The 15,996-nt window shown below is 33.7% G+C and overlaps 1 protein-coding gene and 1 pseudogene across 1 annotated transcript; one reads left to right on the top strand and one right to left on the bottom strand.

Annotated features, from left to right (window-relative positions):
* Positions 1-6,903: 6,903 nt before the first annotated feature.
* On the top strand, positions 6,904-12,227 carry LOC114422879 (protein phosphatase 2C 29-like). The gene is made up of 4 exons (XM_028389438.1): positions 6,904-8,881; positions 9,686-9,799; positions 10,350-10,614; positions 11,511-12,227. Exons 1-4 carry the CDS (start codon positions 7,124-7,126, stop codon positions 11,633-11,635), a joined length of 2,262 nt encoding a protein of 753 aa, XP_028245239.1. The 5' UTR covers positions 6,904-7,123; the 3' UTR covers positions 11,636-12,227.
* Positions 12,228-14,158: 1,931 nt separating this feature from the next.
* On the bottom strand, positions 14,159-15,996 carry LOC114396742 (annotated as a pseudogene).

Below are 15,996 nucleotides of genomic sequence, written 5' to 3'. Positions count from 1 at the left end.
AATTAAAAATATAAAATACTTCATTAATAATTTATTAAAAATGATTTCTTATGTGTTTATCCTAATTTAATGTTGTTATAGTAACTTATCTAAACTTGCGTTGCCACTTGCAATCATTGTCCACGAGTTCATAAATCCATTGAAGTTTTTTTTTTTAAAGAAAAAAAGGCTCGAATAAGAAAGGAAACGATGAAAAATGATACGAATTTTTCTAACGTGTCCATTGTGAAGACCCAAGTGGAAAAGGAAGCTGCTCGATTAGAAACCACACGCGTATGATAAAAGTGATAACATTATTAAAATATAAATAAACAAATAATAGAATACGACTAATTATGACTAAATAATAAAACTATATACTGTAGGTGGGAAGCAACACGATTTTTCAACGGAACATGGCATATCATATATTCATATCTGGTATCACGTTGACATATGGTGTCTTTCTACTTTCCCACTAAACTCGGAGTTAGAAATTTGGCCTCCGCCGCTCAACAAAATTGTTTTAAATTTGTCCCTATGTTTTAACCTCTCTATCAAACAGTTTCAAATATTGCTCATGAAAACAACAATCTTAGATGGAGGGAGATGATATGAACCAGTGATTATTTTTTGTATTATCCAATGGGTGAATTTTTTTATGTGTTTGTGTAAATTGTTATTATTTAAAATAAGCAGTTTTTTTAAAGTAAATCATATCTATTTCTTAAAAAAATACTTTTTTAAACAAATTAACTCTGTATATATGCATTTGTTTATGGTAGAATAGGAAAAGAAGGTAAAGTTCACTACAGTCGCGTGACTTTGAAGCTCGTCGTCGTTTGGCTCCATGCGTCTGTCCAACCAACAAACTCTTTGACTTGCAGACACGGTTTTGAATTTTACTTCATATTATTGGAGATTTCAGAGTCTAGCATTTCCCATTATTATTTTTTAACCGAATAACAAAATTATTTATATTATATGAGAAGATCTCTACTTATTTAAGAATATATTTTTTATACTTTATATTTTATAAATTATACAATATAAAATGTAATATCATATAGTTTAACTAAGTGAAATATCGTAAATAAAATAATTAATTATGTAAACTATCTTCCTAATCCAGTAATCCTAATGGTCTTGTGACATAGTAAATGAGATGTTACTTGATTATTATTATTTATGAGTTGTTTTTATCAAATTTTGAAGTATTTTTTAGACCGATCTCTACCTCTCTTATTTGATATGTAGAGTTTCTCCATATGATATGATGGTGGGATACATTAAAAAAAAAATTGCTTAAGTCAATAAGTGAATAATCTCAGTTAATATATAATTGGAATATGTCTTTATAATAGGAAGAGGTTACCTAGTAGAGTTATACTGCGATAAGTGATTTTTATTCACTATATCTTGGTCTTTAATATTCACATTTTTTCCTCTTACTGAATCTTCTATATAAAAGCACGAGCTAAAGTAGAAAAATAGTAACATCAACAACAAAAATAAGACGGCTAAGAATTTGATTATACTTCAAAATTTGAGGAGACCAATTGAATTGGATTCTCCCATTCAAACTCCAAAGTACCGATTCTATCATGCATAATTACTACTAATTGCTGCTCATATAGCGTATATTAAATGTTCAACAAAAACATTGTTCTTGTCTCATGAAAGTCAGCTTTTGCTTGAAATGGATATGGGTGTGATTTGATTAGACTTCACGAACTTGAAAAATAATTACTATAATTGTTTTTATATGAGATTTAAGGTTTTGATATATGTATTAAAAAATATAATTAATAACTTAAATTTCATAAAAAAAATATTAGTTTTGTTAATTAGTATTATAAAAATACTGGTTAAGGAGTTAAAAAAAGTTTTCATTATCAAAATCATGGAAGAATGAAAATAATAAACAGTATAAATTTATGTATTTCAATAAAAAAAAATTCTATTAGTTTCTTAAGTAGAACCTTTAGGACCCTGCTTGTCACTTGTCAAAATATTACTCTTAATATTAGATTAAAAATTAATCTTATAAATAATGTTAACAGAATTTAATGGTCACAATTCACCATTAATTTAATTTTTAAGATCATTATCATAAAATCAACAAACTCACGGTAAATAATAAATTATGATTAGATAATGATCTATCAGTTATTAATATATAATTTTTTTCTCATATTAATATTAGATTCAAAAATTAAAATAACATTTATTAGCGATATTTTATAAAAAAAAAGAATAATTAATTAATGTTAAAAATGCAACACTTATATCAAGATAATTTTTTTAAGCGCAGAACTTATTTTAAAACGGAAGTAATCCTATGTAACTTTTTAATATATTTTATTTCTCTAATTAATTATCCCCAAAAACTATTCCATAAAAAAATAATTAATACTTCATTAGTTTTGTGAAACAATAACTAATTGGAATATTTAAATAATTAATACCTCGTTAGTTTTGTAAAACAACAATTTTCTGAAACAATTTTTCTTTGGCTAGAACGACGTTTAAAACAAAGGGAGTAATGAATTTTAGTTAAAAGTGAATTTGAGTCAGTCAGTTTATTCTTAAAATGTTGATTCAAAAGATACATTTGTTCTATTTATATGACTCAAATACTGCATTCATCATAATTAAGAAAAATAATTAATTTAATTAATAATAATAAATTTATCTTAAATTTATATATTTTTTAAAATATCATCATTAATGTATCTCTCTCTTCTCAATGTTTATTAATACAATTTCTCTTTAATTTAATTAGGAGTATTTTAATTTAAAATTAATAATACAAAAGACATTATAGATTAAATCTTCTAAAAAAAATAAACATCACTTTTAATTTAGATTTTATAGAAAGAAACATATGGAGTAGTAGTTTTGACTTTGCGAATTTATTTTAGCTTATTATTAAGATTTTCAACTTATTAATGATGTTTGGAAAATAAATTTGAAGTGAAACTGTGAAAGGGTTTTGCCTAATTAATGATCTTTGAATCAAAAGCTTATAAAAAACATTAACAGAGGGTCAAGGCTTTTTTTTTCCCTTAAAGTTCAGCATCAGGGCTTTAAAAACACTTTTAAATCCCTTGTAAAAAAAACACTTTTAAATGAGTAATTATTTAAAAGGGCGTAAATTTTATATTTTTTCGGTTACAATGTAAATTTAATATTATTATATAAGAAACTTGTTAATATGCGAAATTTTAATTATTAATAAGAAAAGAGATAACCATAAAAAATTAGATTCTTACTTGTACTGGAAGCCTGATTTAAGAAGAAAATTGTAAAAGAGATAATCCATAGTTTTAAACCCTTATTTAATTTAGGGCCCGTTCGGGGATGATTATGAGTTTTTTTTTTATTTTTTATTTTCAAATTTAAATTTTAAAATAAGATGTTTTTGGGAAAAAAATGAAGTTGAAATGATTTTTAAATTATTTTTGAAACATTTTTACATTTATTCTCAAAATCAATAAAAAAGATTTTGTGAATTTAATTTTTGATTAAAAAAATATATATTTCACCATGTCATATTTTATTATTACCACGACTATTACTATATCATTGTCTTTATTACCATCATCTGCATTATTGTTATCACTAACATTATTATGGTCATTCTCATTATTATCATTATCACCACTGTTACTATTAACATTGTCACTATTTTCATGTCATTATCATTACTATTAATAATATTATTGTCACTACCACTAATTGTCACTTTTACCCTAATGATCATGTGTATGTTTATCATCATTGTTACGGTTAACATTATTACCATAACTATTGTTGTCACCATTATATGATAACATTCTTAAATTAATTTTAATATGAATAAAACTTTCAAATTAATTTATTTTAAAACCATTTATATTTTAAAAACTGGTTTCAATTTTTTTTTTAAACTAAAACTAATACCTGGTTGTTAATTTTCAAAACCTCAAAACTATCTCAAACAAGACCTTAAACTTCTGAAATAATGTTTCGAGTTCCATAACACATTTTCAAATTGGTTATCAATTACCTTGATATTTTATAATTTCTAGACTCCCTCGTTGAGTGGTTGGTTTTAAAGACAAAGTCATTTATCAAGAGAGTTTAATTCGTTTAGTTCAGCATGGTATTAAATTATTATAAATATCTAATATTTGTTTATGATTCGTATGAAATAAAATATATTTTTTAAGAGTTATAGAAATGTCTAGTTGTTCAGTATGACAGTTAAGTTTAAGTTCAGTCAAGTTCATCCAAATTCTTTCTCTTTTCAATGAATTGACGGGAGTAAATAGGGGCGATGTATGAAGTGTTAAAAGTCCCCTTTAACCCTATCTTTATTCATTCATCAAGGTTATTGGTTGATGACACAGGTATAATAAGGGTACAATTGTACTTTTATAAGTTTTTAAGAAAAATTTCTTTCCATTTTATTCAAATCAAACAAATTTAATATCTTATTTTCATTATATTTTTCACCTATTTATCTTTAACCAAACTACACAATGTTTTACTTTAATCCTTTTTTTTAAAAAAATATTTTTCTTTTATTTCTATTTACTTTATTTTTTCCTCACAACCAAAAGGAGCCATAATGATACCTTATACGAGTTTTTGCTTTAGAATGCTGATTAAAAAATCAATAAAAATTTTTTATTGATAAAACGTGATAGAGATATGAATTGGTATAGAAAAAAGTCCACGATCTTATTTTAAAAAAAGTTATATATTCATAATATAAAATAATTTTATTACATGTTTAAGGATGGAACTAGGTTATATATGACCTAACAAGGACAATAGTCCTCTCTGAATTTACAAAAATTCCTTTAGAGTGTGTTTAGATGACAAAATTTAAAATTTTAAGAATTTTAAATATTTTAATTGAAATTATTTTATTTTTAAAATTTTGTGTTTAGATAAAAGAATTAAAATTATTAGGGCAAAAGAAAATGAATGCAAAGAAAATAAAAGATATGGTTGATGTCCTTTCAAAAAGAAGAATACTCATGCGACATGGAGAGTTGTAGGGGAACCGGGACACGACGTCATACACATCACCGCACCTGACCAGATCATTCAGTCAACGATGCAAAGCATGACTGAGACCCTTTGCCATGATGGGTAGCGACGACTATTCTCCTGACTAGTGGGTGTAATTCTACATGTCCCCCTACGTCCACACCCGATCGACACTCGCAAGTTCATACGGTGTTTTTTTTTTTTTGAAGAAGAGGATCATCGACGGAAGTGTTGCAAGTTCAAGAACATGATTTCGAAAACTTTCAAGTGGAAGAGATGATGAAGGTTATAAAGGAAATATGTGAACATTTTAAAAAAAAATTCTATCAATAAAAAAATTTCAATTTCTTACTTTTTGGAAGGAAATTAAAATTCCACATTTTTAGTTATTTAAATTTATATTTTAAAATTTCAAAAATTATTCATTAAAAAACATCCAAATAATAAAATTTAAATTAAAAAAAATTTAAATTCTCTCATAAATTACTTTTCTCAATTAAAATTTTGTATCTAAACTCATCTTATAATTGTAATAGGATAATATCTATCACCTCTGCCATGGTTATACTGGTAAGAGAGTATGCTACATAGAGTATTTCGTTAAGAAACTTTTTGGATTAAAAAACCATTTCAGGTCTCTGTTGTATTCAAAGATCATAATTTCAAGTTTGTCTTTTTAGTACCTGACATTCTAATTACCCAAGGTTATCGTCTATTAAGCAGCCAAGAGTACTGAGATCATTATTTTTTAGATATTGAATATTAAATATTCTTTGAAATAATAATTCAGGATTTAAATTGTATTATTTTCAAAGTAAATATACGTTTTTCCTACAAAATATGTAAATTGAAGAATTACACCCATTAATTTATATATGTAGGTAAAATTCACATATTTAATTATATTTCCCATCAATAACTATTCAATTGATATTTATAAATCCTTATCTTATTGTGTATAGTAAATTTTTTATTTTAGAAAATTAAATTATTTATAATTAAGTAAGTATTTGATGAATTTATTTATTTTTTATTATTAAATAATGAAAATAGTAAGGTTCATTATTTTTATATTTAAAAACAACAATTGATGATTTTATAATTAAAAGTAAAAGGAAAAAGAAAATATACAAGGTAAAAAGTATTTTCACAAACACAAATCAAGTAATTTAAAAAATGTTGCCTTATTGTGTCTTTTATTTTTTCTTCTCGATTTTTTTATCTTAACGATTTGATTAATCAAGAAAAAAGAATCTGATTAATTTAAAATTCAATTGAATAATAAATAAAATTTGATTAAGAATTATTTTTTTATCAAGAATTAAATTCTATTTTTTTGTTAATATGATATTGAAACGAAATATTTAGTGGTTTTACTGATTATTAATATTTGAAAATTTGATTTATGTGGAGGCTTTTCTTTCCACCATGTTTTCTTCTTGAATTATATTGGTTTTTAGTTTGACGGTATAAATAGGAAGTTATTATAGGATTTTATATAAGTATAAAGTATTGGATGACTTTAACATTTTTTTAGGGGAGGATTACTTTAACTTAAAAATACAATACGTTTCTTAAATGACTTTATCTTTATATTAAAATATTAGAAATGACAATAAATACCTAAGAAAAGAGTTGATTAAAAGTGATTAATGATAAGTGAGAAGAGAAGTGTTTGAAAAATAAGAAAAAATGGAGGCAGGGTAATTGCGGAGACGCCAGCTCACGTAACCGTCAAACTCGGACAGTGCCAACAAAGTGCACACAACACAACAAATATTTTGATTTGAAAAAAAAAAAAAACCCGGCAAAAATATATAATAATTGTCGGGTACATTATTTTCTCTCTCTTCACTTACTCACTACTCACTCTCTCTCTCTTCACTTACTCACTATTCAGTTTCTCTCAGTCGTTTCTTTTTCTTTTCTCTTTGTTTTGTTTTGTTTTATTTTTGCTTCGCTCACCCTTCTGACCTTTCTTACCTTGTCTCTCTCTCTCGTTCTTTCTTTCTTCCTTTTCAATTTCGAGAGAGAGAGAGAGAGAGAGAGGGTGAGTTTCTGAGTTGGGTTGGGTTGAGTCGTTCGGCGCAACTCAAATGTGATGGGAAGCAATGGATTCTGCAACCTTTTTTCTTGCTTCAAAGCCTCCTCCAACCACACTCCTAACCACAACCATAACCAAAACCAGCTGGTGTTTGCGGAGACGGAGCCATTGGACGAAACCCTAGGCCACTCTTTCTGCTACGTTAGATCTTCCGCTCGCTTTCTCTCTCCCTCCCATTCCGATCGCATCCTCTCTCCCTCCAACTCCCTCCGCTTCTCCCCTTCTCACCCCCCCGATTTACCCGAAACCGCATTCAAGGCCATTTCCGGCGCCTCCGTCAGCGCCAACAGCTCCGTCCCCAAAACCGTCCTCCAGACCGACGATGACGATGGCGATGACACCGCCGTCAATGGCTTCAAAGGAACGTCTTCGTTTAGCGCCCTCCCGCTCCAGCCTGTTCCAAGAGGTGGAGGAGCTGAAGATAGAGAGAGGCGGGCGTTCTTCCTCTCGGGGCCAATTGAGAGCGGCACGGTCTCCGGACCCCTCGACGACGCCGTTTCGAGCTCCGAGGGAGTGCCCTTCTCTGCTCCGCTAGGTGGTTCAGTCTATGTGAAGAAGAAGCGGAAGAAGAGCATTGCGGGGTTGAGAAAAGCCTTCCAGAGGAGTCTCTCTGAGAAGAAGCGCCCCTGGGTGGTTCCGATGGAAAGGAAGGGGAAGACGGAGGCAAAAGACGAGAGCGAAACCGAGAGCAATGTGCAGTGGGCGCTGGGAAAAGCAGGGGAGGACCGTGTGCATGTGGTTGTATCGGAAGAACAGGGTTGGTTGTTCGTGGGGATTTACGACGGTTTCAATGGTCCTGACGCGCCCGAGTTTCTCATGGGTAATCTCTACCGTGCACTTCACAAAGAGCTCCAGGGTTTGTTTTGGGAGCTTGAGGAGCCAGAGCCGCAGGTGCAGGGAACTAATCCTGCACCTGCGGTTGAGGATAATGAGGCTGAATCCCACAATGACGGGGAGGTTGAAAAAGAGTCTAATTCTAATTCTCTCCAAGGATCGGTTAAGAGAGTGACGTTTCAAGCGGAGGGAACTGAGAGTAGGAGGAGGAGGTTGTGGGAGTTTTTGGCTGAGGATGATGATGATGCTGAGGACGGGCTTGATCTTTCAGGGTCTGATAGGTTTGGGTTTACGGTGGATGATGCTCTCAGTGTTAGCAAGGAGGGTTCGGGGGGTAGTAGGCGGTGGTTGATTTTGTCTAAGTTGAAGCATGGGTTGTCGAGGCACAGGGAGGGTCATGGGAGGAGGTTGTTCCCGTGGAGCTTGGGCGTGGGGGCGGAGGAGAAGAAGGTTGAGGAGGAAAATCCGGTGGCGGAGAAGGAGGAGGAGAAAAAGGGTCGTGGTGGGAGGAAGAGGAAGGTGGGGCCTGTGGATCATGAGTTGGTTTTGAGGGCGTTGTCTCGGGCGCTTGAGATGACCGAGCTTGCATATTTGGATATGACGGATAAGCTTATTGATACCAATCCGGAGCTTGCTTTGATGGGTTCGTGTCTGTTGGTTGTGTTGATGAGGGATGAGGATGTTTATGTGATGAATGTCGGGGATAGCCGGGCCATTGTGGCACATTATGAGTGTGAAGAGGTTCATGCTAGTAAGGAATCTGGAGGCGGTGCAGACGTTGAGTCAAGTGAGGAGTGCATAGTGGAGGAGAACTTAGCTCCGGAAGAAGGTGCTGTTGTGTTGGGGAATGAGGGTCCCGCTCAAGAAAGGAGGTTGGTTGCATTGCAGCTCTCCACTGACCACAGCACCAGCATTGAAGAGGCAAGTTTATAATTTGGCCTTTCAGATACTTATCATACAGACACATTGCATTGCTTGCCTTGTTTTTGTCTATGTTCATCCTTCATCTGCTAATATATTTTTTACATTCTTACACATGGGTGCGAAATTTTGTGATTAATTGTAAGGCTTCTATGTTTATTCACGCATTGCATTACTTGTCTTGTTATTGTCTTTGTTTATTCATCCTTCTTCTGCTAATATATTTTCTACATTCTTACACATGGGTGCTAGATTTCATGATTAAGTGAAGGCTTCAGTGCCCTTCAATTGTTCTGTAATTCCTTTGGTAGCTTTCTGGAATTTCATACTGGCATTCATCTACTGTTAGTGATACTGCATTTTCCCATTAAGTTTTACTACTCCTCTCCTCATGTGTGATGTGTACACATTTGTGTTTGCTTGTCTTTGTGTATCCTCAATTCAGGAATGAGATTATCAGCGTGTTAGGTATCAATTTTTTTTCTATATTCTGCTAATATATTTAATCTGAAGTGATGTGATTTTTTGCATTATAAGTGTTGGGTGTGTGTCCAAACTAGCACTGTCTCTTTTAGACTTTCACTAAATTCAGCATTCTGCTTTTATATCAGAGATGAGTAGTTTTTGACTTCGGAACTTGCATTGATGAGTCATGTGAGTGTTATATTCAAGAATTATATCTTTGGCTTCATGCTTATTTATTGTTTCCTTTTTAATTATTAATTTTATAAGTTCTGCTGCTACTAATTCATGTACAGATCAATTCATATCACCTGTCTGAAATTGAAGTTTATTGTTTTGCAGGAAGTTGTTAGGATTAAGAATGAACATCCTGATGATAACCGATGTATTGTAAATGATAGAGTAAAAGGCCGTCTTAAGGTCACTAGAGCTTTTGGAGCTGGATTTTTGAAACAGGTGCCTTTTAAAATAATCTATCTTAATAATACTTCACTATTACTGTTCACTTCTCTTTGTTGTACATGTGAAGATGAGTGACTGATATCCACTATTATTGTTAGAAGCACTGGTTGTCATTTTTTAGGAATAGCACAATCTATTTATGAAATATTGGTTTTCTATAAAAAGTTACTTTGCAGAGAACAGGTTAGGACTTGAAGTAAACCAGAAAAGCTTACTTCGGGTTTAAATTATTTTGATAACCTGCTGCAATTTTTTTTTAATTTTATATTTGGATTTTGAGAATTAGTGCATAGCTGTTATGCCTATTGTTGTCCTTGGTTTTAAAGTATACCAAACTTCCTACTCTGGCTATGGAAGAGATGTTTCATGCAACCTCACTTTTTTGTGTCTATGGCACTGCTGCACATTTCCATTATCATCCACTCAGAGAATGGAATCCTGCTTGTTTATCATGCCTCTTGTTCAAGGCCGCAATGCATAGACTTCTTAAATATTGTATGCAAATGTATGTTGACTTGATGGTATGATTTGCATCTTTCTGCAGCCGAAGTGGAATGATGTGGTACTAGAAATGTTTCGAAATGAATATATTGGCACAGCTCCATATATATCCTGCTGCCCTTCATTACGTCACCATAGATTATGCCCAAGAGATCAGTTCTTGATCCTCTCATCTGATGGGTTGTATCAATATCTTAGCAATCAGGAAGTGGTTTCTGAAGTTGAGAGTTTCGTGGAAAAGTTTCCGGATGGAGATCCTGCCCAGCATTTAATAGAGGAGCTGCTCCTTCGTGCAGCTAAAAAAGCTGGTAAACAAGTCTTATCACATGAATCTTTCTTATAGCTTTGCATACAGTCATGTTGAACATCTTCTGTTTGTTTTATGACCTTAACTCCACAATGGAAATTTATTTATTTTGGGTTGATACTTTATTTGTGTTACTAAAACCATCTGTCTTCTCTGAATGTTTGTTTATACAAAGTTTGTATAACATTCAAACTTTTTTGATTGGTTGATTTGGTGACATAAACCTATATTTTATGGCCAAACTCAGTCGTTACATTTGTACCTCTTCCTGTTGACTTTGAGGATATATTTTAATGGGATTTTGCTTGAAGAACCAAGTGATGGGCATTATAAGTTGTTAAACAAACTTGCAGAGGAATTTTGGAAAGTTGAAAGAATTGTTTTTCCCCCTTGTATCTGAAGCGTATGTGGTAAATAGTTTAAAATGTATGATTTTTTTTCCGTCTTCAACTGTTCCACATCTTGTCCTATTTCTGGGCCTTTTTTTTAATAAAAATAAAATTGTTTCAATAATGTGATGCCCCCGGAAGTATTGTGTCATTCTTTCTTTATCGGGTGATGGTATAATTTCTATGCTTTCATCTTGACTTTCTGGGCCACTGCTTTGATAGTTTGTGAGCAGCTACTTTATAATTTTCTATTCTTTAGAAATTAACTGACTTTACATATTCACATTTGTATGATACCTATATTATCCCTCTTATGGACTATCCTGGAGGGTTGTCATGTTGTTTTTGAAATGACAGTTTGATGTTGGTGGGCTGTTTGCACTTTGCAACCCCAGCCTGGGATGGGTGTTAAAGTAACTCAAGAAAATAATCAATGCAATATTTGAATTAACTTGTTGCGCTCAAATCATTGCAATAATTAGTGTATGACCAGATTTAATTGTTGCAGGAATGGATTTCCATGAGTTGCTGGATATCCCTCAAGGAGATCGGAGGAAGTACCATGATGATGTTACCGTTATGGTGGTATCACTCGAAGGAAGAATCTGGAAATCATCAGGGAAGTATCCGTGAGATCTTATTCAACTCCCTGTTGTCTGTATACATATTTGAGGTGCCTTGAAGCCAGTGCCAAACTTTCCAACTTGACCCATTTTTCATGGGTCTTTTTAGATGTTCATTCTTGTCTAACAAAATAAGTTGTGAATAGAAGAATCTCAATATTAAATGGCAAGAGGCCACCGGCAGAGCTCTATCCAGAATTTAAACGAGCTTGGGAATGGGCGTTGCGGACAGGTCTTGGGAAGTCTCTTTAGGAGAAAGAACAATGTAAAGCCTTTTTAAACTGTTCTTTTTTTGTTCCAGTCGTAGTCTATCTCTTTCCCCAACTATTGTCCAGGTTTATTGAGATGAAAAATGAGAGAAATTTTGAGTAGCTGAGGCTCTTTTCTTTTCTTTTTCTTTTTGCTCTTTTTCTTTCTCTTGCTAAGGCCAAGAGAATTTGGGTGTATATTGGTGGGGATACAAATGTACTGACTGAACTTAGAGCAGTCACTAGTCAGATAAAAATATGTAATTGAAGGTGGATTTCTACCATTGCGGATGAACATGATTCTGAATTAGAGATCTTAATGATCATTGCATTTAAAAGTGTTATAGAATGAAATATTCCTGAGCGAAAGCTAAAAAATAGGCACAATAGATAGAACGAAAGATATGATTACTACTCATTTTCCTGTGTGATTTAGTAATTGTCTTTCAATTAGTTACACGGAAGTTCTGTTCAAATCTTAAGTCTTAACATTCTGCTTTGGTTGAAGAATTTGAATTTTCTACAAACGTGTTGCCAATGCAAGTGATTCAAAGTATGGAGAGGATGCCCTCAGTAAAAAGAAAACGTATGAAGGTATATAAGAAAGTTTTTATAATAATATCAGTTGACCAAATTAGCAGAAATAATCCACCTCATACAGGTGGCTAAGGGCATGCTTAGTTAACCATTTAAAAATACTTTTGGTACACCCAAGACACCAAGCCTCTTGGAAACAAGATTCTAGGACCCTTTAAATCCAAGCCATGTTTAGCGGGTAGGGTAATCTGCCACAAAATTAGTCTCGAGCAAACTCTTGCACCAATACCAGAGTAACAATGAGAGGGAGGACAACTTACATTGAGGATACTGCGAGCTTTCAACAAATAAACTCTACAAAATGCACAGTTCCAAAGTGAGGACTAATGTAATTCCTATGCTGCGACAATGAATATGGCTTCATTTATGGGCATCGCATATATATTTGCAACTGTTAATTTTGAACAGAAAAATTCTAAGCCAATTATATCCTCATTTCCTCATGGATGTGCTAATAAACTATTAGATTTCGTTAATTCTTTGAACTTCATGTAATGTTGTTTGGATACGAATTGTTGAAACCAAATTGGCATTGCCAATCTGATTTTTTTTTTTGTTGAAACCAAATTGGCATTGCCAATGATGGTGGCTTGCCAAACCAGAGGCCATCAAAACAAGACTTAGCAATGGATGTGAGTCTATTTGCACCTAAGGATGCGAGGTAAGGAGAAATGTTAACAAGATACTCTTAGCACTCTTCTTTTGACACTCCTACTGAGTGAAATTTATGTGAAATCCTATTAAATATTTGAGTTCCATTCATTTGGTCTCACTTTCAAGTTAATGAGATTCGCATGAATTTTAACCAATAGAGGATAATGTGTGGGGAAAAAAAAGTGTCAAGAGAGTCTATTACTAACATTCCATCATTAAATATTTCTCTCTTCATGTTAACGTGGTAGCAGGCAGCAACACCATCTTTGCTGTTGAAAGAACTAACAGCATTGGATGAATCAGATTCAACATCCAAATTCTGAGCATGCTGGTTGATTAGAATCTGATAACCACTGACAGGCTGAGGCTTCCTCAACTTTGGGAAAACAATAATATATAAGGATTCTAATATTAATAACATACTCTGATAAGGATGACACAGGGGGTCTCCAGGAAGTAAGCACCACAAGGTCCAAGAGGAAGGATGCACCTCCAGCTTGCTTAAGGAAGTACATACATCATGATTGGCATCATGCATGGGTACGAAGTAGGCATCATGCAGGAAACCACCAAATCGTGCCATTTAGATAGTGTAGAATATTATGGATATCATTCTGTTAGGATATTCTATGATTGTGCTTATCTTTCTGTTATTGCTGTCAGGAGTTTGTTCCCTAGCAGCTAGCTATATATATGTATAAGGTGCTTCTCTTCGGAGATAGAAGAAAAATACAGAAAAGTTCTCTGTCTTCTTCTCTCTTAGGAGGCTTGCTTTGGTCTTCGAATCCCAAGACAACCATGTTGTACGTACTTCCTTAAGCAAGCTAGAGGTGCATCCTTCCTCTTGGACCTTGTGGTGCTTACTTCCTACAGACCCCCTGTGTCATTCGTACCCCTTGTGTCATCCGTATCATACTCCCTAACATAGGTTGAAATTATACAAGTCTTATTTCTTATTTAAGAATTCTCACTAATAATTTTCATGATTCTCAATAAACTTCAGCTGATTATAAAAATTGTATTACTAGTACTCCTTCTAGTAAATAACATATAAGGATTCTTATTCCTGCATGTATGTCTCTCCCATATTAACAAATGCATTTTCCACATTGAAAGAAATACACCAAGCAGAAGGCAATGATTTTTGGTGAAATGATTTTCATCGTGATTTTCAATTCATCATTGTATCAGGCAACTTAAAATGGTTACATTCAGCACACACCTATAATGATGATCAATTCGAAGATGGATCCAACAAATTCTTAATCTGACTTCCAACTCTGTCTCTAATGGAAGAATATGGAAACTTATCTATCACCTCCCTGCCAAAAGCAAAAACCAGAACTCTTCTAGCAGTCTCTGTCAATGCCACGTGCTTGGAAATACAGGAGTTAAATTTCTTCTAGGTCACTTATAGCAGCTCCATGGGAGCACTAAACATCATCAGCCACGATTAGAAGATTCAGTTTAACATTTACAGTCGCACAAGGTTCAAGCAGAAGGCTTCTTGTTAACTGTCCTGCATCTGTCTGCTGAGCATACCTACACAAGAATAATACATTACTGATATAGAGTGACTTGTATCTAACAAAAAAACAAAGATAAAGATATTTGAAAACAAATGCACCTGTTTTAGCTCACTACATTGTGGCCATTTCAGTCCACAATGTACATATGAAACATAATAGGTCATTCACATAAAGCTGAAAAACAGAATTACCTACCTGTTAACCTTAATGTTTCCATAAAAAACTGCTTGTCCCTGGGAATGTGTGACAATGCATTTGTGGAGTTGTCGTGAATAGCCGCGTGGATGGTCCAAAACAAGAGTACTGTGGAGATCCTGCGTTTGATCAACAACAGACAAGTGCAAGGTTGATAACTCTGTGACAGTGTCTGGGCCCAATTGCTGAATATGAAGATTGCACCTCCCCAGTTTTCCTCCAGTGCTTACCTCTGTAAGCTCATATGTGATAGAATCTTCCTGCATGCAAACAATTAACACAGAATCTCACAAGCTGAACTTGATAGATACAAAGGGAATTTAATGAATAGAAGAAGGTTGAAACTGGAGAATGGAGGTCCATTTGATGAGAGCGGAACGGAAAGACTGAGTTTGAATATAAGAATGCGTAAGCTTTGCACCTTCTCCGATGACTGCCTCAAATGCGGGCATTACTCCAATAAGAGTCATTTTCATTATCTTGAGAGCGGAAAACTCCTCGATGATATTCGCCTGTGTGCCTTTCTCGACGACGACGAGAAACCTAGGATTGGAGAGTTGCATGGTGTCGGTGGTGGTGTTGGGAGGGTGCATGTAGTCCAAGTGGATGGGGATGTCGACGTGGCAGCCCTCGGGGATATAGACGAGGGTCAAATCGGGAGCGGCGATTCCGTTGATGGACCAGAAGAGGTCGCCGTTGGGGAAAGTGCAGAGGAGAAGGAGCCGACGTAGACACCGTTGAAGACAAGGAAACTTACAAAACTTTTATGGGAATGAGCATGTTTCTTACGAATGTTGTCACCAAATTAATTCAATTTGCCAGCAAAGAAATGGCGATGGCAGATTAGAAGAGTATATGCCTGCTGGCTGCTGCTGCTGCAAGACAAGGCCTTTTAATGTACGTCCTTGTTGTGATAAATAATGAGTACAATCCACTTCTTGAACACTAAGCAGAAATTTTTCTCTACTTGAAGTGCTTCATTCAGTATTTTTATCATTTATGCTGGTTAATGCTGGATGCCCCGGTGACATCACTTTTATCAATGTCACCCCAAGTTGGTTTACATTCAGATTCAGTCATTGCATGTTTGGCTTTACATAATGGAGGACTTGTTATGTATGTTGTACCATCTCACACTCCATATCCAT

Source organism: Glycine soja, chromosome 1 (assembly GCF_004193775.1).
Source record: "Glycine soja cultivar W05 chromosome 1, ASM419377v2, whole genome shotgun sequence".
Classification (NCBI taxonomy): Eukaryota; Viridiplantae; Streptophyta; class Magnoliopsida; order Fabales; family Fabaceae; genus Glycine; species Glycine soja.
Note: the sequence above shows the minus strand (reverse complement) of the source record. Positions and strands in the feature narration are given on the sequence as shown.

Coding starts and splice junctions, on each gene's coding strand:
- LOC114422879 (XM_028389438.1), top strand. CDS start 7,124: ATGGGAAGCAATGGATTCTGCAACCTTTTTTCTTGCTTCAAAGCCTCC. Junction 9,800..10,349: donor GAGCTGGATTTTTGAAACAG/GTGCCTTTTAAA, acceptor ATCTTTCTGCAG/CCGAAGTGGAATGATGTGGT. Junction 10,615..11,510: donor TCGTGCAGCTAAAAAAGCTG/GTAAACAAGTCT, acceptor TAATTGTTGCAG/GAATGGATTTCCATGAGTTG.